General features: G+C 33.5%; 1 protein-coding gene across 1 annotated transcript in view; it reads left to right on the top strand.

The window, feature by feature from the left end:
• The window catches only part of TRAPPC8 (trafficking protein particle complex subunit 8), an 85939-nt gene that overhangs the window by 36104 nt on the left and 25541 nt on the right, over positions 1-24294 (top strand). The window contains exons 12-20 of the mRNA XM_054583503.1: positions 4515-4646; positions 8066-8290; positions 9356-9464; positions 11314-11508; positions 11927-12057; positions 14474-14548; positions 15021-15147; positions 17524-17678; positions 23070-23512. Coding sequence (XP_054439478.1) covers positions 4515-4646; positions 8066-8290; positions 9356-9464; positions 11314-11508; positions 11927-12057; positions 14474-14548; positions 15021-15147; positions 17524-17678; positions 23070-23512 — 1592 coding nt within the window. The remainder of the gene's footprint in view (positions 1-4514; positions 4647-8065; positions 8291-9355; positions 9465-11313; positions 11509-11926; positions 12058-14473; positions 14549-15020; positions 15148-17523; positions 17679-23069; positions 23513-24294) is intronic.

Below are 24294 nucleotides of genomic sequence, written 5' to 3'. Positions count from 1 at the left end.
GCAGCCAGAAGTTACGGGAACTTATCTTCCTGGCACTGGAACCCTGGGCTGAGGGATCTGGTGTTGCTCTGGGACACCTCACCCCTGAGATGTCCCTCCTGAATTTTTATCCACTGCATATGGGTATGGGACCAGCCCATTCAGCCTCTCCATATCTCTGCCCCTCCTATTGGTCTGGATGGATGTGGCTTCTTTAATTGTGTAGTTGTAGGACTTCATTCAATTCAGTTTCTGACGTTTCTGTGTGATGGTTATTCTATGGCTTAGTTGTAATTTCAATGTGGTTGTATGATGAGGCAAGCTGTGTTTACCTGTGCCTCCATCTCAACCTGAAGTCCCAGGGCCTTTTTTTGTTTGTTGTTTCAAAACAGTGTTTTTTCTGCTTTAGATGTCACTGTAAGAGACAGGGACTAACAAAGAACTAAGCTGCAGTGAGATACGGATGTAAGGTGTTCAGATCTGCAAATCGATTCTTTCTCAGACAACACTTTACTGAGTGCAAGATTCAGATTTTGTTTTAGCTAAAGTACTCTGTGCCAGGGACTTCCAGGTCTGTCCTGAATTGGTCAGTCCTTCAGTGTTAAGTTTGAGATTGCTGAACGTTTACTGTGCTGGTTCTCAACTGGATTGTACACACCATCAAAGGCATCTATGGCATATCCTTTATACTGTGTGTTAATTGGAATGTCCGGGTTTTGCTTCCCATCCAAGTTCTGCAATTTAATGAAGCTTCATTGGCAATTTAAAAAGAAAAGTATTTATGCTGTGTGTGTGTTATGTGTGCATATATACTAGGAATAAACAAAAAATTTATAGGACTGAAAAAAAAATTGTGAAACTTTATTAAGAAGTCTAAATAAAATTCCAAAATTGAAGAAGTAACTAGAGATAAGTACCTGTTCTGTATATTACAATGTATTCTAAGGCTATAGAAATTAAACTGTTTACAGTGATAAGAATAGACAAAGTAACAGCGATAATTTCAATACTACATGTGATTAGGTGTCACTTAATGTAGTGAGATGTGTTAGGTAATTCACTGAATGGTACTGTGACATCTAATTAGCTGTTTGGGGTTGGATTCCTGTCTTACTCATTACATGATAATATTATTGGGCTGGCCAAAAAGTCCGTTTAATTTTTTTCTGTAATGTAAAAGACAGTTTATTGATTGATTGAGAAAGGGGAGGGAGGGAGAATGAGAGGGAGAAACAAAATCAATGTGCGAGAGATACAGTGATCAGTTGCCTTTCGCATGCCCCTAACTGGGGACCTGGCTCTCAACCCAGGCACGTACCCTGACTTGGAATCTGACCGGCGACCTTGCAGTTCACAGGCCAGCTCTCAATCCACTGAGTCACACCAGCCAGGGTAAAAGACACATTTTTTACTTTGAACAATAACTTTATTGATTTGGAAGTTTTGATTGTGTTGGCTATCTCCTGCATAATATAACATTGATTGTTCTCAATTATTGACTTGATGTGATTGCTGTCAACTTCAGCTGGTCTACCCAACTGCGAAGCATTGTGCCACGAGAAATCTCCAGCACGAGACTTCACAAACCACTTTTGACATGTTTGATGAGTCACAGCACCTTCTCCATACACTGCTCAAGTCTTTTGTTCTGTTTTCAGTTGCTTTTTTACCTTTCTTGAAATAATAAAGCATAATATGCCAAAAATGTTGCTGTTTTTCTTCTATCTTCAATATTAAAACTGCTATACGAAAATTCACCAATTTTGATAAGGTTTTTTTTTTTAAATGCACACTGTTGTGACAGCTGTCACAGTACAATCTAACAAAATTATTTCAAATGAAGTTAAAGATAACTAAGTGCTACTAGAGGCATCTTATAGAAAAAAAAGCAGACAAACTTTTTGGCCAACCCAATGATTATAGCTGGATTAATTATAATGTGAAAAATAAAACCTGAAGAAAAAACTCTAGAAGAAAATATAGGAGCACATTTTTAAAAAATCTAGTAATAATAACATCCTTTCCTAGTTTGATGCCGTATCCTGAAGTCGTAAAGGCAAAGATAGTATGCTTGACTATGAAAGGATAAATTCTTTAATGTCGAAACTGGGAAATAATATTTGCAAATATATGACAAAGGCCTGATATTGCTTAAGTGTACAAAGGGCTCTTATAAAACATATAATCACTAAAACCCATTCACAAAAGGGTATAAACAGGCAATTCACAAAAAAAGGACAAAGGCTTTAAACATTGTAAAAGATATAACAGGCTTACTATTAAAGAAATGTGTGTTTCTTTATGAAAAAAGTTATTTTTTTTTTCCTTCTATTAAAGAAGTAGACATTTAAAAAACGATCTTGGGCTGAGTAGAATAGAAAAAAATATATATATATATACTCATTCTATGCTGATGAGAATATATGTTGATAGTATTTTTTTGTAGCAGTTTGGCTATTTTGACTACTCAAAATATTTGGCTATTTGACTATTCAAAAATTTGAAGTATTTGTATAGCTTTCATTAATGCAGTTCTACTTCCTGAAATTTGTCTAATAAAAATATTTTTATAATTAGCTGTGTTTAGAAAGATGTTTATTGAAGCACTTCCTCTGTAGTTAGAAAAGTTTGAAGTAGTATTAATCAGTTGGAGACTATAAAAATTGTGGTATATTTTATAATGGAATACAATGTAGCTTTAAAAGAAATGAGAGATGAAGAGGTTTTGGAAAGATGTCCAGGATCCTAAGTTTAAAAAGCAAAATAAAGGATACTATGTATAATGCATAAAAAAGTATATATATTTTCAGAAAAACTAACATAAGCACTCATGATAATGTGTATATATACTACATACATGATATGTGTGTGTATATGTAATATATACTAAGCTGGCAAATCGGATGAGGCATGGGATAGGAAAGAAAGATGTTGACTTTTTTTTCCTTCAACCATGTAGTCTTTAAGAGAAAAAGAGTTTGTATTAAATTTTTAAAAAGAAAGTAATTTCCTGAAATGATAAGGATGTTGCCCTGACTGGTGTGGCTCAGTGGGTTGGGCATCATTCTGCAAACTGAAAGGTTGCTGATTCAGTTCTGGGTCAGGGCGCATTCCTGGGTTGTGGGCCACCAGGTCCTGGGTTGAGGGGCCTTTGAGAGGCAACCAGTTGATGTTTCTCTTATGCATTGATGTTTTTCTCCCTCTTTCCTCCCTTCCTTCCCCTCTCTCTAAAAATAAAATCTTAATAAAAACGCTTCTTTTAAAAAATTAAAAGATGGAAGCTCCCTAGCTCCCCCAAATAAATCTGATGAATTGTTGTAGAGCTGTTTGTTAATTGTATAGTCCTGACTTTTCCCACTTACTAGCTTTTGGATCTTAGTTACCAGAAAAATTATCTTATTATTTACTTTTTGTCATGAGGGGGTTGAAATAGATAATATCTGCCATTTATATGAATGCTTTCTAGAGTGTTCCCTTAGATCTGTTCCAGCTCTAATATAATTTATAATTGCTACAGATATAGTTATAATAATGATCTATAACACTTTTGATGTAACTATAATCTGTTGAAATTATTTCATTTAAAGTCAATGTTTTCTGTTTTCAACTTTCCCTGGGGAAAATAATGGCAGCAGAACACATGGAAGGGCATGGTAAGTTCAGTTTGAGAACAGCTGAAAAACCTAGAGAAAGTTTTGGTGAAAATGTTGTTGATACTTGATCAGCAACCTTCAGTACTTTCTCAATTATTTTTAAAGTAATGATGGCTCTTTCAGTTGGAAGGTTGTCCTTGTGAATGAGGATGTAAATATAGTATGTGTTTTTTGTGGACAGTGTTGTCAGAATCAGTTGAGGTAGAAATAATTTGAGTTGTACCATGTATTAATATACCAACAGCAGGTGATAATCTTTGGAGGGAAAGCCTTCTGGACTTTTTAATGAAATAGCCATTTTGGCTCTCTTGAATTAAAGCAAAAATTGAGAATTCCTTTCAAAAACAGTACAGCTTTACATAGGATAAAATAATAGGTAAAATTAGTTTATAATTTACACAAGTTCTGTTGTATCTTTCATTTTTTTCTTGGATGAATGGAAATACACTACTGGATGTCACAAATCAGTTTCCAGAAGGAATTAGATTGGTGTGAATCTGTTTTGTTTTGGGGTTCTGTTTTCTGGTTTATCTTTAATCAATATACCTGTTTTAAGTTCTCAGTTTATATACTTCTTTGCCATTTGAAAAAGGATTGCATTTCTTCAGAGACTTTTTACATGGTACATATCATAACCAGATATTTGGCTTTATGAAAAGTAAAACACACACACATTTCATGGTAGAGAATTTTTTGAAGGAATTTTTAAGTGCTTATTGGAAGAATCGTTAGGATTGGATTACCTCTTGATTTCTGCCCTCAGATACTCTTAAGTTAAACACTGAATATGTTATATATTATAAGAAAGTAAATGTTTTTCACCAGTTGTATTTTTACTTTTAATTTTGTGAAACTAACCTTTTCTTTTAAAACATTCAATAGGATTCTGATCTTCGAAGTGCACTTCTTCTGGAACAGGCAGCACATTGCTTTATAAACATGAAGAGTCCCATGGTTAGAAAATATGCATTTCATATGATATTGGCAGGCCATCGGTTTAGTAAAGCAGGACAGGTGAGTGCATTTTCTTTTAAAAGAAATTAATTTGTTATTTTAATTTTTATTATAATTTGTTACTTATTTTATAAATGTATGTCATTTGTTAATTTTTTATGACTTAATCCTAAAAATGGTTACAAATTTTGTTTCAAGGTAATGTATTATGTTTTATATGGGTAAGGACATGAGATTTGGATTTAGAGAAATCTGGGTTTAAAGCGTAGTCTTCTGCTTACACCTTGATTTTGGTCAAGTTACTTCTCTGAGCCTCCATTAAAATTTTTTTAAAAATTTATGAAATTGGGAATTTTGCCCCAATTTTTGTAAAGTTAAACCAAATCTCACATGTGAAGGTCCTGATATAATGAATGCATTCAAACAATTTTAACTTTTTGGTAGAGGTTGAACTGTCCCTACTTCAGCTTTGGTCTTCTGCTGTCTCTTAAGTGTACTTTATGGTGGCACTTACTAAATATTAAATAGGTAGAAATTTTCTGTCTTTGTCCCTGGAAGCAGTTGGGTTGGAGAGAGCTTTATTAAATTAGAGAGCTTTCTTGGAGCTTTGCTGGAAGTAGAGAGTGGTATCACCAGTGAGGTGGTGGTTTACTGGAAATACACACGGAAGTGTGGATTCAATCATTTCTGTCTTTCAGGGATCGTACTAGGAACTGAGCATACACCCATAAGACCAACAAGGTCTGTATGGGAGCTTTTTAACTAGTGGGGAGGGGGGATGAGTATTTTTTTAATGTAGTTAATACGAATTTTTAAGGCATACACTTTTTAAACTCTGTGCTAACCAAAACATGCTAGTGTTTTTATATATTAAAGGTACAAAGAAATAAAGGTGTTCAAAAATTACTTGAAATTTCATGTACAAATGCCATGTTTTTTAAAAATCAGCATTTGAAGATTGGGTTTCAGCCTCTATTTTTGGAAACTGCCACATTAGAAAATAAGTGAATTTGCTGTATATTAAATACAAACTGTAAAAATATAAAATTAAATGTATTTTTTATCATAATTGATACACTCCATGAGTTAGAATTTCTCAAGCTCTAAAGTGGAAAAAAATTAAAAACCAGCATTTTTAACAGATCTTTTTTCCAGAGTAAGTACAAATGCATCTGAAACATGTTATCCCATTGTTTGTCTTGCATGATGTGTTCTGTTCTGAAATTTATAGGATGTATTTAACAGATGGTTTCCTTTGCCTAAATGGAAAATTATATACCCTATCAGGAATGATCTTTTGTGTCATTTTTTAAAAAATCATTTTCCCCCACATCTTTTGTGAATGGTTTCATTTATGAGAATGATAATGTCATTGGAACTGGAAATAGCTGCTTTTATATTTACTTTCTGAAATTATATGGCACGTAGCAAATGTATATAGCAAGTTAAAAATCCTACACTTGTTGGTAGGTTTAGATACACTTATCAGGCCTAATAATCTCTAATTGTAGTTAAGTTATTTCATGGAGTTAAATGATTTTAAGGGAGCTGGTTTTGCCATTTTGTGACCACACTCTATAAACCTCGATCCTAGGAAGTCTCTTTCTCAAACAATATGTAGGAACCTGAAAGTATGATTAGAAATGTAGATCTATAGGGAAAGCAAATATGTGTTACTGAAGTTGGTCAAGAACAGTATCTTCCTGTGAAAATAGGGCACATAAAGCACACAGAATTCTGAGGCTGTTATTTCTGAGAAGGACCAACTTTTCCTGACATTGCCATTAAAAACAGGTTGTGTGTTCACAGGGATGAGTGAGGATGGCAGAGGAGATTATATAGTAATGCCCTTTCTCTCAGTCTTTTCTCATTGAGAGTTCATGCTGAATTGCTTATCTTGTCCCCGTATTTTATAGTTCAGTTTTTTCATTAAGAATATGAACAAGTAAAAGGCATTTAAAAATAGAATTGGCATTGTAAAATATTAAAATCAGTAAAAAAAAAAAAATAGTAGAAAAGTGCCGGGGAGAGTGTATGTGTTTGTGTTTGGCAGACTTTAGGTCTTTGTTACCTTTCAAATCTCTTTAGATGCTTTTCCATGAAATCCTCAAAAGTGCACTTGATCTTAACACTTTACACATTCGATTATATCTCTGTATCAGTTTTTAAGATTCAGTGTTTGCTTTTTTTTTTACTAAATGCAAAATGGAGTTGAGAATTTTTCCCCCCAAGAAATGTCCCTTAAAAATTATTTTGAAACAGGCTCAGATTGAAAGAATAGTTACAAATACTTTTGTTTATCTGAGCCATTTGAGAGTTGTCTACCTAGTGCCTCATTACCCTCAAGATAGGGCATATTTCCTATCTCCTAGAAACAAGACCTGTACTCTTGTATGACAGTAATACAACAATCAAAGTCAAGAACTTAGTCCTAAGGCAGTAAGTACCACTGTCAGACATTATTCTGCTTTTGACAGTGGTCCCATAAATGTCCTCCGTATTATAGCAGAAGGATCCTTTGACTTTTATGAGCTTGACACTTTTGAAGATTAAAGGCCAATTATTTTGTAGATTGTCCTTTAATTTAGGTTTCTCTGATGTTTCCTCATGATGAGATTCAAATTGGGTATCTCTATAGGAATGTCACAAAAAAGAGACTATGTTCCTATGATTGCGTGCTGTCAAGTGGTAGAATATTTTTATTTATTTTCATTATCTCTTTATCAAGAAAACATTTCTTAAAAAAAACAAATAATTCTGGTTATACATGGTACAAAGTTTGTAGTCTACCCTGGAGAGGGGAGTGGATATAAGAGTATACTCTGAAGCAAAAGGTTTAGTGGAGGGAGACTTCTTCCTTTGTACCAAATTCCAGTTTTAAGATGGAAGTTGTCTGAGTTCAGTGGGTGGCAGTGATATGTGATTAACGCCAAATATATGCTCATGGGTGTGGTGGGATGCAGCCAGCAGTGGGCAAAAGAAAGGAATACCAAACAAAACAGTAGTTTTAAAGTGTGTGCGTGTGTGTTTACTTACACATGCAGTTTTAGCACACATGGGGTATTTCAATTTGACCCAATTCAGTGGTATAAAGGGAGATGACCATAACAAAATTGAGACTTCATAAGATAGTTCTCATTAACAAGCATTATAACAACCAAGCCTCTAACTAACCCATGACTCCATGTGTTACTTCCTTGGAAAGCCAGATGGTTTTTCATGAAGTCATTATTATTCCTGCCTTTTAGACTTCTTGTGCTTGGACAAAGCAGCGGCTTGCTTCAGGACCTCTTGGTTTTTAGTAATAATTGTTAAGAGGTTTTCCAAAATGTTAGTTTCATTTTCCTTATTATTCCAGTCTTGAAAGAACCAGTTAGTAGTTACTTAATTGATCGATTGTGTGTTTGTGTGTGTATTTATTTTTTTCAGTCCCAGGGAAGTTTGGATTGTAATACTTTGTTTTGTTTATTTCCTTACAGAAAAAGCATGCTTTACGTTGCTATTGTCAAGCCATGCAAGTTTACAAAGGAAAAGGCTGGTCTCTTGCGGAGGATCATATTAACTTCACTATTGGGCGCCAATCCTATACTCTTAGACAACTGGACAATGCAGTGTCTGCTTTTAGGCATATTTTAATCAATGAAAGTAAACAATCGGCAGCTCAACAAGGGGCCTTCCTCAGAGAATATCTTTATGTTTACAAGGTGAGCACTTAGTTTCAGGAATAGATAATAAAATTATATTTAAGTCATTATTTTCAGCAAAAAAAGAGCTTATTTAGTGCTTATTTTGGAGTCTAATAAAATGATTTTATTAGAATATATATAATTATCTGTCATAATAAAGGGTAGGAGGCTTGGATTTTTAGTCATACATCTAAGTTGCATTGCCCTTTCACAGTTCTTTAATAGAGAATTTTTTTATTCTAGTAAATATTTGATTTGTGGCTGTTTTTGAAATTGTAAAGAAATTAGATGCTATCTGGACTCTTTTATTATTTTTGAGTTTTTTTAAAAATCATAGTTGATTTTACAGTATATTGGGTCCTCTTCCCACCCTTTGGAAAGTATGTTCCTCTATTTTCACTATGAAATATGAGGAGGTATGGATCTGTGGGAAGTGGACAAATTATTTTGATATTACCTAGAAAAATTAAAGGAAGGAAAAACATTTCTGAGACAGGAGAATAAGAAATGTAAAGCATTGTTTTTTGGGGAAAACTGGAAGTTGTAATTTTTTCATGAATTCCTAAGGATAGTGAATATGGGGTAGGAAAAGTAGGTTTATAGTTGTGATACATAAAACACAGTTAATTCTTGTATTACTGTTCTTGTATTATGTATTTTTCCTTATGAACAACTGTAAATCTCCTTTTGCCTACTCTGTATTGTATTTCTGTCTGGTAGAAAATAGCTGCCCTTATGCTTTATTAATTTGAAATCGGGTGGATTAGAATTTTGGCAGATAGGATTAGATAATGAATCAGGAAGTAAAATGCATACCAAAATAATGTTTGGAAGTTTAATATCCGAAGAGAGCTAACTCACTCAGTTACCTTAGAAAGCCTTCCTTGTGCCAGAATAAACAATCTCTAAAGTTCTCAGCTGTAAAATTTTATGACTCTGATGTATTAGTAAAACTAGTAATTTATCTTGATGTTTTTGCTTAGCATATTTTTAATACCTTGTGTGTTAAAAAAGGAGAAAGCGAATATAAAGAAAGTGGAGTCTTCTCAGAAATTCTTTTTTTTTCTTTTGTATTTCTCCTAGAATGTAAGTCAGCTGTCACCAGATGGTCCCTTACCACAGCTTCCTTTACCATATATTAACAGCTCAGCAACACGGGTTTTCTTTGGCCATGACAGACGACCAGCAGATGGTTAGTAAAGGTTTTTTTAGTCTTGTTACCTAGTGACTTTTTTTTCCTAAGGTTTTTTTTTTCTTTATCCGTTTCAAAAATGATGTGTAATTTGTTAATGAATATTTGAAAAATAAATACTTCCATACCATATCACCTATCTCCCTGCCACTTTAAGATAACCGCTATTGCATTGTTCTTCCTTAGACTTAAATTAAAAACTAACAAGAAAACAACTATAATATAATGGCTTTTCTTACATAATATAAAAAAAGCTCATACATATATGCATAACCCATAGACAAAGACAACATTGTGGTGATGGCCAGAGGAAAGGCGAGAGGGAGCTGGGTGAATGTGGGCAAAGAGGGGAGGAATGGGGACGTCTGTAACAGTGCCAACAGTAAAAATAAAGTAAAAAAAAAAAGTCATTAGAATAAACTGAGTTTTAATTTTCTTAAAATAGAAAAAAGAATGCTCATGTTTATTATATAATCTAGATAAACTTTTTTATCCTTACCCAAGGATATGTTTATTGATTTTTAGAGAGGAAGGGAGAGAAAGAGAAACATTGATGTGAGAGAGAAACATCAATTGGTTGCCCCTTATACGTGCCCCAGCTGGGGATTAAACCTGCAACCTAGGTATGTGCCCTGACCAGGAATTGAACCCACAACAATCTGGTACATGAGATGATGCTCCAACCAACTGAGCCATCTGGCCAGGACTTGATAAGCATTTTTAATGGCTGTAAGATATAATATTCAGTGCATACAAAGTACTTTATTTTCACATTTGCTTGTTACATAGTTGGATTGTTTCTGTCTTTTATACACATATATGTAAAACCATGTTGTAGGAAAAATCTTTGTGGATAGTTCTCTTAATTTTTCATGGAAGTTTTCAAACATACATAGAAGGAGAGAAGAGTTGCCAATATTCTGTTGTTCTTGTAAGACTTTTTAAAATACAGGGTTTTTTCCCTTAGAATTGAGACTTAGAATGACAGTGCTAGGTTAAAAATATAAATACATTAAGACCTGGATGCATGTTTAAGTAACTCTAAGCAGTCTTATATTTGAGCTTAATATGTTTCTCGACTAATTTATTTAAGAAGTATTTATCAGGATGTTTATAGCAGCATTGTTTTTTACAGCAAAAAACATGAGGTAATAGCATATGAGTTGACAAATTTTGGTATATTCATATAAGGGAGGCATGCACTAGGACACAAGTGACTTAATTCTCCATGTTTCAACATGGATAATACTTACACCATAATGTTGAGTGAGAAAAGTTCCAGATTAAATAGAATTTCATTTATATATTTTAAATATACAAACCAATCCTATGCACTATTTATGTATATACTCATATGTGGTAAAGTTAAAAAATAAGGTGGATGAGAATGCTATACTTCAGCTTTGAACGAGCTCCGGGACGAAGTGGTGTCAGTGGAGATGAAGGGTTGGGGAGGGTTCCACAGTGAAGCACATCAACTCTGTAACATTTATCTTATAAAAAATATTTGGGATTATGTGGTAGAGGTGGTGACTTTTGTTAAATTTTGATATACAATTATTTTTTAAATTATTCTCCATGCTTTTGTTGTATGTTTGAGGTATTTTACATAAAATTGCATGTGGAAGACTAGAGAAAATATATTCTTTTAGAGTCAGGAGGAAGGGAGCATCAGTATTATAAGCAGAATTTCAGCTAGGCTGAGGTTAATTTTTCTCTCATGTAATTGGAAATAGGCAAGAGTGAGCAGGCATATTTATTTCTTTAGATAACTTAGGTTTTTATTTAAAATGTTTCATTTGAGGGCAGGTGTTAATAAATGTGTATTTAATTTTGACACATTTTTTAGGTGAAAAGCAAGCAGCTACTCATGTCAGTCTTGATCAAGAATATGACTACGAATCCTCTCAGCAGTGGCGAGAACTTGAGGAACAAGTTGTGGCCTTGGTTAACAAAGGAGTAATTCCGTCCAGTTTCCATCCCACGCAATACTGTTTGAACAGTTATTCAGATAACTCGAGATTTCCACTTGCAGTGGTGGAAGGTGACATACTTGAATTTTTACACATGGATTTTTGTTTGTTTATTTTACTTACCATAGATTCAAGATAATTTCCTGTATGTCTAAAATCACTGGGAGCTGGTATGCAAAAATAAATTAGGAACCCAAACTTTAGCGAGCCACATTTATAGACGCACTGGGGGTTCTAATGCAGGTAGATGCAAAGTGCTGTTGGAATATAAAAGAGAGAATGCCATTCTTTCGTACAGAGAAATTGGGGAGATTTTTTCAAGGAGGTAGTTTTAAAACTGAATCCTGAATAAATAGACATTTACAAGTTGGTAAAGGATTGTTTAGGCAGAAATTCTGAACTATGAAAGTAAGATGTATTTAGAGAATTCAAGTGTAAGATGAAGTGTGGAGTTTATTAATGTTACTAATTTAGGCATTTCTTTTATAGAACCAATAACAGTGGAAGTGGCTTTTAGAAACCCTTTGAAGGTTCCACTTTTGTTGACTGATTTGTCATTGCTCTGGAAATTTCAACCTAAAGATTTCAGTGGAAAGAATAATGAAGACGTTAAAGAACTAGTAAGTTATTAAAAGGTATTTGTAATAAGCCTGTTTCAGTGATAGCCTAACAGATGCTGTAATAACATTTCAACTTTTCTGTTTAGTGGGCTATACTTACTCTTTTTTATGCTTTTTCCTAGTTATAAAATGTATGTTGTATGCTTATTGTTGAAAATTGAAAATACAGATGAACATAAGGAGTAAAAATAAAACTATCTTTTTAGTATTTAGAAATAACCGTTTTAACACTTTGATGTATATCCAGTCATTTCCATTTGTATTTTTCCCTCATATATGGGATTTTCTCATGTTGTGATATAGTTTTTAATTCTCTTGATTTATATGCATATTTGATTTTAAAATGTCTATTTCATTTTTGCATAATATTCCATCATATGGATGATCTATAAGCTATTCTATATCTCTATTGGTAATTATGGTGGAAGTTCCCGTTTGTTTACTCTTATAATCATTCAGTGGTGAAAATATGGGTGCCTAGTTTTTTATGGTGATTATTTCTGTAAGAAAGTTTCCTGGGCATGATGTTAGAACATTTTAGGGAATAAATATTTTAATATTCCATTGGCTTCTCAAATTATACTAATGAGCTTCTCATCGGCAGACTATAGGGTTGGGTAGCTCATCTTTGAAACATTAAGTATTCTTATTTATTAAAAAAAGTCTTCTTGATAGGTTAAAAAATACCATCTTACTATCTTATTTTTCATCTTAATGATTTCTAGTGAAGTTCTTATATGTGTATATCTTTTTTTGTGAATTATCTGTTTATACCCTTTATATCTATTTATTTTTTTCTTAACTCATGTTTGTAGTAAACTCTTTATAGATTTAAGGTGTATTTTTGAAGCAGGAATGACTTGAACAAAGAATTTTTGTTACCCAGCTGATTGTAACAGAAATAACTTGGACAAATACATTTTTTACCTAGTTATTAGTTTATTCACCTATATCTGATATATAAATTTTACTCCTTTATACTACCTTGCTATGCACTTGAATAATGTGGTAAAAGTTATTTTGGAACTGGGAAATGTCCAGCATTTTCATGCTTATTTATGAAGGAAGAACTTGAAGGATGTCTGTTGTACTAACTAAACTGTTTAAACTTTTCTTTTGAAGTGTTTTGATTTATTTTAAAGATTGCCTTACTTAAAATCTTGTTATTTAACTGAAGACATTTTGTGATTATTTACACTGATTGTGAGTAGTTGGAAAGATTGAGATTTACCAGGCTCTATCTGACTTGAATCTTAGCAACCTCAGTCATTTTTCTAATGTTTTATGGATGCCTGGAATAAAAATTAGAACACTGTAAACACTTTACTCTTGGAAAATCTTTTTTAAAAATATCTTTTAGATTTTTAAGTATATTCGCCTGTTCAATAATAGATTTTATAGGATGCTTATTAAAGTTGAGTGAACATTTTTATTGTGTATATTGAAGGTACACTTTTTCTTATAAATTTAAAGCTCTGGATTTCTTCATGGATTTCTACTAGTTATGTACTAAGATGCTGAATTGGAATTTAGGGAAATGCAGTCCATATTTCTTTGTCAGATAACTCATCTCATGGTAAAAGTAAAACAGTGGTCATGAGGATCAGGTTTACTTTGAGTGAGCCAGTTAATTCTGCTTTGGTACATGACCAGACACTATAGTCTCTTACGTAGGTCATTGATTTGGAGTGGATAGGCCTTTTTCGCCCTCCCTACAGCCCTTATTGTCCACCAATACTTTTTTTATCTTCACGTGAGGATATTTTTTTCATTGCATTTTTAGAGAGAGAGGAAGAGAGAGAAAAACATATACTGACTGCCTTCTTGTATGCACCCCTATTGAGGTACGAGCCCCCACTGGGGGTTGGACCTGCAACCCAACATGTACCTGACTGGAAATGAAATCTGAGACCCTTAGATCTATGGGATGACACTCCAGCCAACTGACACACACTGGCCAGGGTTGCCAGTCTTTTATATATCCTGCTTAGGCTTCATTGCTTTTCCTATGTGTAGTTAACCAATTTGGAAAAAGAGGCTGGTTGAAGTAATAGGTGAGAAATTTGCTCTTACTGCAAGATTAAATTAAATGGCCATTTTGGCCACTGTTGATAATAAACAGCTGAACTTTATCCCTTGAGATTTTTATCCTCTTGGTGGCTACAACTTTGAGTAGATGACTTACCTTCCTCAGTTGAGTTGGACTAAATTAAATGGGAAAAAAAAGAATCAAGCACCTGCTGCTGCATGCTTTTACAGTAGCTTTAAAAATAAAACTCTGCATTTTGCGTAGCACATACTAAGAACCTAGTAAATGCTAACTATAATTATTGTTCTTAAGTCTTGATATATAGGAATGTTAATCTGATACTTTATTCATTAGAATGTATATTTTACAAGATAATTCATTTTTTAGGTAACAAGTGAACCTGAAATGATTGGAACTGAAGTTATTTCAGAATTCTTAATTAATAGTGAAGAATCTAAAGTGGTAATTGTTTTCTTTTTTTTCCTGTCTTAAGCCTTTCTAAAAGTAAGATGAAAACATTTCAAAAATCAGTTAATTCAGTTTGTTTTATATCTTAGTTTACTTAAAAACTATAATTTGGAAGATTAAGATTATACAGGAGGAAATTGGTAGGAAAAGTAGGTTTGCATTGGTCTTGGTTGGTTAATTTCCTGAGAAGCCTGGTGAAGAGTTCTGCTTTTCTCTTAGTGTCAGTATGATATTTGGTTGACCAGAATATTTTGATTTTTATAAAAGTATTGATGAAGATCCAGGCCTCTGTTCAATTTAGAGATTTTCTTTTGTAGAAAATGCTTTCCAGTAAGAGGTACTAATTGATAATTTAAAAAGTTTTAAGTCATGAGTTTATATTTCTGTAACATTACAGCATTTAGGAATTATACTATTTAAGATATTATGAAAACAGATAATAAGAGTGACTTAAATATCTCCACAGGCAAGACTAAAGCTCTTTCCCCATCACATAGGGGAGCTGCATGTTCTGGGAGTTGTTTATAATCTTGGCACTATTCAGGGCTCCATGACAGTAGATGGCATTGGTGCTCTCCCTGGATGTCACACAGGTAAAGCTATAACATTGCTAAACAATTAGAAAACTAATACTTAATTCACTCTCCATAGAATAAAATGAATGAAAATGAGGTATTTTTAATATAGATTTAACGTACCTTTAATAAAGGCATTCAGTCAGATGGAACAATGAATAATTTGGATTACTTTAAACTGTGCTTTAGAATTAAACAACTCTATTCCCTTCTAATTTTTTTAAAATAATTCTTTGTTTCTGCCCTGTGTATTTTTATTTTCTATTACTGATTTAAGCTTAATAAATAAACTCTAATCAAATATATTCTAACCATTGATGGAGATTTCTGTGGCCAGTATAAGAACCATCTTAGCATATTCTGCTTTTGAATACTGTCTTTTTTATAAAACATAGAGCAAATTACATTGGGTATTAATAAACACCTTAAATTCTGTCTATCCTGTGAAGAGAGTAGGATTTTAGTGTTAAGATGATATTTTTGGTGCCTCCGATGACATGTTTTACAAATTTTATAAGGGTAAACTACAAGATACATATTTAACATAGTTTACTTTTTCTTCCTTTAAATTCAGGGAACCCTTCTAGATCTAATATTGTCTTATCATTGTTATATTAGTTAGTTGAGTTTAAGGTGACTAGATGCCAGACAATTTACTATAAAATCCCTTACTTCCAGCCCTTTATTTTAGTAGCTAAGCCTTTCTTTAAAAAACAAACAAACAAATTAATAGTCTTGACAAAATTGCATTTAGCGTTTATGAAAGCTGATTATTAATCTTGGGAAATCTTTTGGGGAACCCTTGGAAAGTTTATTGGTCCTTTTAACCTTCAGTTCAGTATTTCTACTTGTCTGCTTATCAAGGATGATTTGATACAAAAATTCTTTTCAAAGCAAACAGTAACTCCATAAGATTTCAAAAATTAAAAACAAAAGATTTACATTGAAGTTGAGTATGTATGCTATTCTACATTTTAGTACTATATTTGTAAATTTTTTTAAAAAATTTATTTAAAAAATTTTTTAATTTTTCACAAACATTTGTCTCCATTTTCTTGCCACCACTTTCCCCACTTTGGCTTTGTCCATGGGTCCTTTATACGTGTTCCTTGATTTGATCCACTCATTTACTGATGGGCACTTAGGTTGCTTCCAGCACTTGGCTATTATAAATTGTGCTGCTGTGAACATTGGGGTACATAGGTTCTTTTGAACTGGTGTTTTGGGATTCTTAGGGTATAATCCTAACAGTGTAATTCTTGATTAACAAGCAACAGAGAAGCAACATTTATAAATAATCTTGCTAATTTATTGCATATTTTAAGTAAGTTGACTGGGTGTTCAGTACTCTGTGAAGATCCTTTCCTGCTTGTACATACCTAGGATCTTAATCTAACACTAAAGTTACGGTTGTCAATAAAATATAGATCATTATTTTATTTAAGGTACCAAATATATTTATTAATATGCAAATTTATATGTTATTTTAAGATGTTAGTGGGAGCAAACCTTGAATTAACTATTAAAATAAGTTGCATCCCATAAGCAGAATTTTCATGATTTAGTGTAGTTTCTTATTATGTAACATACTAATAGGGATCTGTATCAAACAAAGTGTGGGAAATGCTACATTATGAGTCTGGTCTGGGAATATCATGGTGACCATTGAACATTAAAGGCTCTGAGTAATCCTGCAGGAAAGATCGTTGTTTACCCTTGATTTATTTTTTCACACCTACACATACTATGTGGAAGTTTCGGGGGAAATCTCACATGAATATTAAATGACTTTAATTTTCTTTGTGTAGTCTACTGAGAAGATGTAATTACCCAGAAATATTAGTATATATTTACTATCAGTATATATGTATATTAATACATATATTTGAATATGAGTAAAAATGAAGTTATCCACAGATATTAGTATACATTACTATGATCAACATATATATTAAGATATTATATTTGAATATGAGTACAAGTGAAAAGCTGATCTGTTTAATATTTTGGATTTCTTTCCCTTTGAAAATAGATATTTTTTCATAGTCTGAATGAAATTGTTTGTTCCAACACAGCTGATATCTCAGATAGATCTTTTTGGTTAATAGCCATTATGGTTAAATACAGGTTTCAAAACACTTCCTATTTAGTGATAAGTAGTCTTTTTGCAAAGTAAGTAGATCCTAACAAAATGAGAAATTAAGGAGCATAAAATATGTATGGTTAAGCATGAAAATAAAATATGCACAATTCTCTGATTAATGAAGCTAATCAATACTAGTCTAGAATTTTTCTAGAACTAATCTGAAGCTTAGAGTATTCATATATTCAGGCTAAATTGATACCAGTTAACATACCAAGTTATGTTAGGGCATTAATTGTTTTTTATTTCAGGAAAACATTCCTTGAGTATGTCAGTCCGAGGGAGACAAGATTTAGAAATTCAAGGTCCTCGACTTAACAACACAAAAGAAGAGAAAACATCTATTAAATATGGTCCTGATCGAAGATTAGATCCCATAATCACTGAGGAAATGCCACTGTTGGAGGTATTTCACTTTTTAAAATTTTGTGGGTTTAATAATTTATAAGTTCAGATGATACTTTGAGTAAATTAATTTTAGACTTTGAGGTTATTGACATTACATTGTACTGTACTTAAAAATTATTATTAAGCTAGTGTTAACACTAATTCACAAAGCTAAGGTAACGCAACTTGGCAGTAAGTCACAGCCTACTTATAAAACATGACCCTCAAAATATAAATGGAAATTGGGAAAACACTTTTTAAAGAACTTTCACGGGTAGCGTGGGGCTTCCCTGGGTCTGAGGGTCACTGTCAGGCCAGCTGAGGTGGGATGCCGGACTCTGAATCCCGCAGAGCCCGTCCGGGAGGTGTCACGGATGGGGGAGTAAACACAGGTTGTCAAACACTTTGTTTGCCAGGAGAGGGGCATGGCTCTTCCCTCTAGTGGGGAAGGCCCCAAGCTCCTTTGTCCAAAGGCTTTTATTGAAAGGGTTATCAGTGGGGCCAGGTAATAGGAATGTGCAGGTTATCTCATTACATCAGTATGTTAATGTTCACAGGGAATGGGTGATGTTTTGAAGAAAACAAATGGCAGGAACACAGCGATTTACTTGGGTTCGAAAGGAGACTAGTAAACATAAGAGTGTAAACATGAGAGCGCCAAAGGGTTTAGGGTTAGGGTCTGTGAATAATGTAAATTTCCTTCCCAGCATGAGCTGGCTTTCATAGCTTTTGAGAGAAAAACAAAGCATGCTTTAAAGAATTTACTTCTAGGCCTAATTTCCCCTGGGAACTGCCAGAACCAGTTTAGGACTGTCTCCAGTATTGTTTCAAACCTGAGCCAGGTTTGAGGGGGGAGCCGCCAAGAGACAAGGAGACATCTTTCAGATAGAATGAGGGCCCCGGCCATGTCCGAGCCGAGCTGAGGGGTGCGGGCCTTTTTCCCCTTTGTCTGTGTCCCCCAAGTCCTTGTCCTGCTGCCCATACCAGCTGTGTCTGATTTAGGTCGGTCCTCCTCTTGAGGAATCTTACCCATCATTGACTGCCAGCCGTCACAGGGCCAAGCAGGGTGAAGTGAGGGAGGCAGGGGCTGCGCCCCTGCCAAGGGCGCATCTCCTCAGTGGCCTGTTTTCCCAAGGCCTCCTTGATTATTTCCAGCCTTGTGGCCCTCTTGCCTGTCGGCAGGACTGCAGTCCCTGAAACCAGACAGGGCGTTTCCCAACATCGAACACTTTCATTATTAATAAAATCAGTGGCCTTTAAAAATTTTGTTTGGTAAGATATAAGAAGAATGTAGGAATTAATGTAAAAAACTTAAGCAAAATGAACAAAAAGCAGTCTTTCCTTCACTTTCTTTGTATCCCACCCCTACTTTTCATGCCATATGAATTCAAGGTCTTTGCAGAAGACAAACTGATGCTAGTTTGCGGAAGCCAAAAAAGAGAACATATGTTACTTAGTTGAAGGACATTGGAATACCTCATGGCAGCTAAAATATAAACTATTATAATAAGTTTCAGAGAAAAATAAGTACTCAGCAACTCCAGAGAATGTAGTGTAAATGCTTTAAGACTTTAAAGGTAATTGCTTTTGATATGACCTTAGTCTCACAACTGCCAGTTTCTGTGCTGCTTTAATACAAATTTCAGGTTTCTGGGAAAGACTCCTGGCCTACTTTGGATCAGGTATCTACCTGAGAGGCAGACCAAAGGCAGATTTATGAAGCATAAGCATGAACACTTAAGGGCGGTCCTTGTGCCTACATCCTCAAGTTTTCCTAATAAGGGAAGTTATGATCTTAGCCATTTACCTTCAAAAAGTGCCAGTGATACCAAAGTATTGTTTCTTTTCTCAGACTTTTCATTATATACTTATATTTGGTTTTGGTAATTATAATTAGAATCATACTGCACATTTGACCCTGTGACTTGACTTGCTATTTGTCTTTCACAACATAATTTTTTTCCATTCAGTAGAAAGACTTTTTTACAGCTAGATACGCTACTCCTTTACTAGTTATATTGTAATATATTTTAACCATTTATCTATTGATGGGTGTGGTTCTAGTTTTCATCATTACTGACAGTTTTTCAGTAAACATCATTATATATTTTGTCCATGTTCTGGTTTAGATGAAACTTTAGAAATGGAATTGCCGAGTCATAGGGTATATAAATTTAAAATTTTGCAATCTGTTATAAAACTACCTTCAGCAAGGCTATAGTAATTTGCACTTTTCTTCAGAGTGGGAGTGCGCATTGCCTCGTACCTGTGCAATACTGGGTATTTTCAGGTTTTTGTTCATATGATTTTTTTCTTCTATATGTCCATATAATTACCTATAGATAGCCTTATAATTGGCTATTATTTCTCTTCTTACATTGGATGATTTTTCTTGGTACTAATTCTGTACCTATCGTGGTGGTATAGGTAACATATTCATGAAAATGGTGACGTGTGTGTATTGAAGGTAGGTATATTGTTGAGCTGTGTATATTCTTCCCAAGTTTTACACTTGCTTAATTATGTTGCATTTAGAGTTGTGTAGGACAAATAAAAGCTTAAGAGTGATTTCAGTGCTAGTTTTTGTTGATTCCTATTTTGCAAATATTTTAACTTTAATTTGGTGTCTTTGCTATGTTAAGGTTTCTCATATATAAAGTCATATCTGATAGTCTTACTTTATTGCTTCTAAGTTTTATAATTACACAGACTTCAGTCAAAACTACAGCTTCATTTTCTAAGGGTTTTTAAAAAATTTTAGTTCAAGGGACTATAATCTTCTGAATGTCAAGGAGTAGGAATCAAACTTTGTTTCTAGTACCAATTACCATTAATTGAATATTGGCAACTGATTATATCTTCTTTCTAATATACTAGTATTCTGAAAGTACCCATACCCACTTTTATTTTTGTTTTATTTTGTTTTTGTTTTGGGTGATACCAATGAGTAGGAAGCAACATAGTAGAAAGGTTAAGCCTGTGAACTTGAAACTTGTTCAGTTCCCTCTCCCTTTCTGTGTCAATACCATATTCTTGCTTTATCATCTTTTTTTTTTAAATCTGGCAATCTCAGTCCTTTTTAGAATCTTTTATTTATTTTTCTTCTTTCTTATACTTGTGCCATTATTGTCCAAGCTTGTCAGAGTGCCACAGTAATGTATTGGATTTTTATTCGGATTACATTGCTATAGCTAGGAGTTCTAAGACTGAAAATGGATTGAAATGAATTGGGATCCAAATGTTATTTTAGGGCTATTCACCCTTATAGTTTAGAAGTCACTGCTAAAACATTTTGCTTGGAATTATACACATAAGAATTTGCTAGGGCTTACTTTCAAAAGGGAAGATTCTGTCCTCTGGTTAAAGTTGACATCAGTCAGTAGAGCACAGCAAATACTCAGTTTTTATTGATTATGCTAGGTTATAACTGTCATTACATTGTATCAATTAAATGTTCTTCAGTTATGATTGTTAAATGTACAGATGGTTTTTAAATGCAGTACTTCTTAGATAATCTATTGTTATGGATAGAGTTTTACTTTTAGTCTTCTGCCTAAGTCCCATCTCCAATTAGCTGACCTTGGAAATTTTCTTCATTTATAAAATGAGGAAGGTTGAATTAGATAGTGTTTCATTTTAAATACTGTTTAACTCAACAGTCTTTAAATTTACATTCATCTTGGTTTTGATACTGGTAGTTCTGTACTTTTCTTCTTATGTACCATAGTGGTTTTTTAAAAATTTAATGGATATTGATGTAGTTTTTCTTGAAGAGGGTATTTTAGCACAGGGCATCTTATTCTACATAACAACAACTGGTATTTGGTTGATTAAACAAAAACAAAAAACCACAATAGATCCATATCATAGACATTTTATTTTAATTGAAAACATACAAATGCACATTGATTCACTGTTTTAAGGGGAGTGGATTTAGGTCAGAAGTTTTTTCTATGAATTCTTTATGTTAGTACAGGTTTTCTAATAAGAGTTTCATTTTGTTTTTCTTTTATTCAGCCACATTTATAAGTTGTCATTTTAAGTTTCTAATTCTGGTTGATTCAGAGTGGGAATCTAAAGATAATTGTCAAATAGTCTAAGTAAAATATCTGTCTAGATTTTATCTACAGAGAAAATTGACACTTTCAGGTATAGATGGAAACAGTTTACATAATACTTAATTTGTTTGAATAGGTTTGGGAACAAATAGTGACTCTTAAAAATGAGTAGGAAGCAACATAGTAGAAAGGTTAAGCCTATGAACTTGAAGCTTGTTCAGTCCTGTAAACATCAGTCACTATTTTCAAACATGTCATGATGGTGGTCAGTTAAGAGACCTCTTATTATGCTTGAATAAACAGTGGTAGACATTAATACTGATTTTCTAAAAAGAAATCATAGCCTATTTCTATTCTTAATATCTTATGTCAGAAATATTTTATGGAATTTGAACAGTTTAAGGGAGTAGTGAAAGACATTACACATCCACAGTGTCTGGTCAAATAATCTCTTATGTATTTATCAAAACAAATCCAACAGAGTTACATAACACTGTAGACATAAACATGAATATACACACACAATTTCTAAAAATTAAGACAAAAAGTTATTGCTAGAACACATCTGGTCTCAGAATTGTGCACCTAAAGAGGTAGAAATAATGGGATAACAAAATCACCCAGTAAATTATTTGCATTTAAAGGATCCTTAAGTGTAAATGTCAGAAGTATACTGACAACATCTAAAAATGGAGGAATATTAACAGTATGAGGGAAAATGTTCTAATGAAGTTATGGCTGGCAGTCACAGAGGAGTTGTGAACCATATGAGTATCACGCTAGCTGGGAAAAGCTATAAAAAGCCCACATTAATTGAGTCAGTTTCTGATTCCACGTGAATTACTAAAAGCTTAAGGTTCTTTGGAGCTTTTGGGGTTTTCAAATTTTGGTTATGGGGTTATGGGATTATGGATACGTATTCTTCCCTTTTAAGACCTATAGTGTATCTTTTCATTTTAATGATAAATAAAAAAATAATTGAGCTACTTTTCAAGTTGACATGGATAAGGACTTTTAGACTGATAATTATTCATATAACCGTGTTAAATTACTTATATCTCTCCTGTCCATCATCCATATGGTTGTGAAAGTTTTGCCAGTAACCCTCTCGTTATTGACATTTTACCTTTAATTCACATCTCTGAAATCTGCCAGTGAATAACATTGGTTCCTGTATCATCCCCTTTTCTTAAATGGAGTTGTTAATTACCACATATTCAGGGAGACATCGAAGAGAATAAATAAAATATTTACTAACTTTTAGTAAAGAATAGAACATCTTAAAGTGTCATTCATTAGGGGGTCAGAATTTTTAACAGACAATATAATATTATTTTTTCCCTCCAATGCAGGTGTTCTTTATACATTTTCCTACAGGGCTCCTCTGTGGAGAAATCCGAAAAGCATATGTAGAATTTGTCAATGTCAGCAAATGTCCTCTTACTGGATTGAAGGTTGTTTGTAAACGTCCAGAGTTTTTTACTTTTGGTGGTAACACGGCTGTTCTAACACCACTAAGTCCTTCAGCTTCTGAGAACTGTAGTGCTTACAAGACTGTTGTGACAGATTCTACCTCTGTGTGTACAGCACTCACATCATCAGCTTCTTCTACGGACTTTGGCATTGGCACAGGAAGTCACCCAGAGGTGATTCCTGTTCCCCTTCCTGACACTGTTCTTCTACCTGGAGCTTCAGTTCAGCTACCAATGTGGTTACGTGGGCCAGATGAAGAAGGTGTCCATGAAATTAACTTTCTGTTTTATTATGAAGGTGTTAAAACGCAGTCTAAAGTACGGTGAGTATTATAAATCTTTTTAAAAATTTAACTTCTATGTTTAATATATGTGCACAAATTCAAATAAACATTTGGATATTTGTTAACATGTCATTGTTCATTAAGAAATTACTCCCAAATTTTACATGATGTTTATATTTGAAGTTGTTCCTAATATAGATAGCTGTAAGTTCTAAGAGGCCAAAAGTGAAAAAAAGCTACAATAATCTTTTATTAGCGGATTCTCTATCTATAAACTTCGTGACTCTCTCATACAACTGAATATTCTGGAAAGAGTTAACTACATGATAATGAAATTCACTAGTATCATTTGTATATGAAGACAACCTGCCTACAGTCATCCTGTTTTAAGAAAATTATTTTACCTTTCTTTTTCCCTTGTGCCCTCCCCTGCCGCATGAGAATGCATGAAAAAGAAAAGTATGTATTTGCTGAACAGATAGATAACTAGGGTGGTGTTATAATAGGGATCACTGAAGAAATCAAACCTAACTGGCTCTCACAAGGACTGTAGACTATTATATTACATAGCAGAATATTTTAGTTGTGATAATGACATTGTCATTTTTACAAAATTAATGAAGTGATTGTGCTACACTTTTATATAATGGAATGTTCAAATTTTCTTCAGACTTTGAAGAGAAATGATATAGTATTTCTAAGTGTAAGTACATTTTACATCATCAGTAGGTGCTAGTTTTCCTCAAGATTATAGATAGTACTCTGGCCAAGGTAATTAGGAAAGGCTGTATAGAATGTATTCGAGGTGAGATAAGCTTCAG

The sequence above is a fragment of the Pteronotus mesoamericanus genome, unplaced genomic scaffold (assembly GCF_021234165.1).
Source record: "Pteronotus mesoamericanus isolate MK-2021 breed Mesoamerican mustached bat unplaced genomic scaffold, CSHL_Meso_final contig_74, whole genome shotgun sequence".
Lineage (NCBI taxonomy): Eukaryota > Metazoa > Chordata > Mammalia > Chiroptera > Mormoopidae > Pteronotus > Pteronotus mesoamericanus.
The sequence above is the reverse complement of the archived record's forward strand: the minus strand, read 5'-3'. Positions and strand labels throughout refer to the sequence as shown.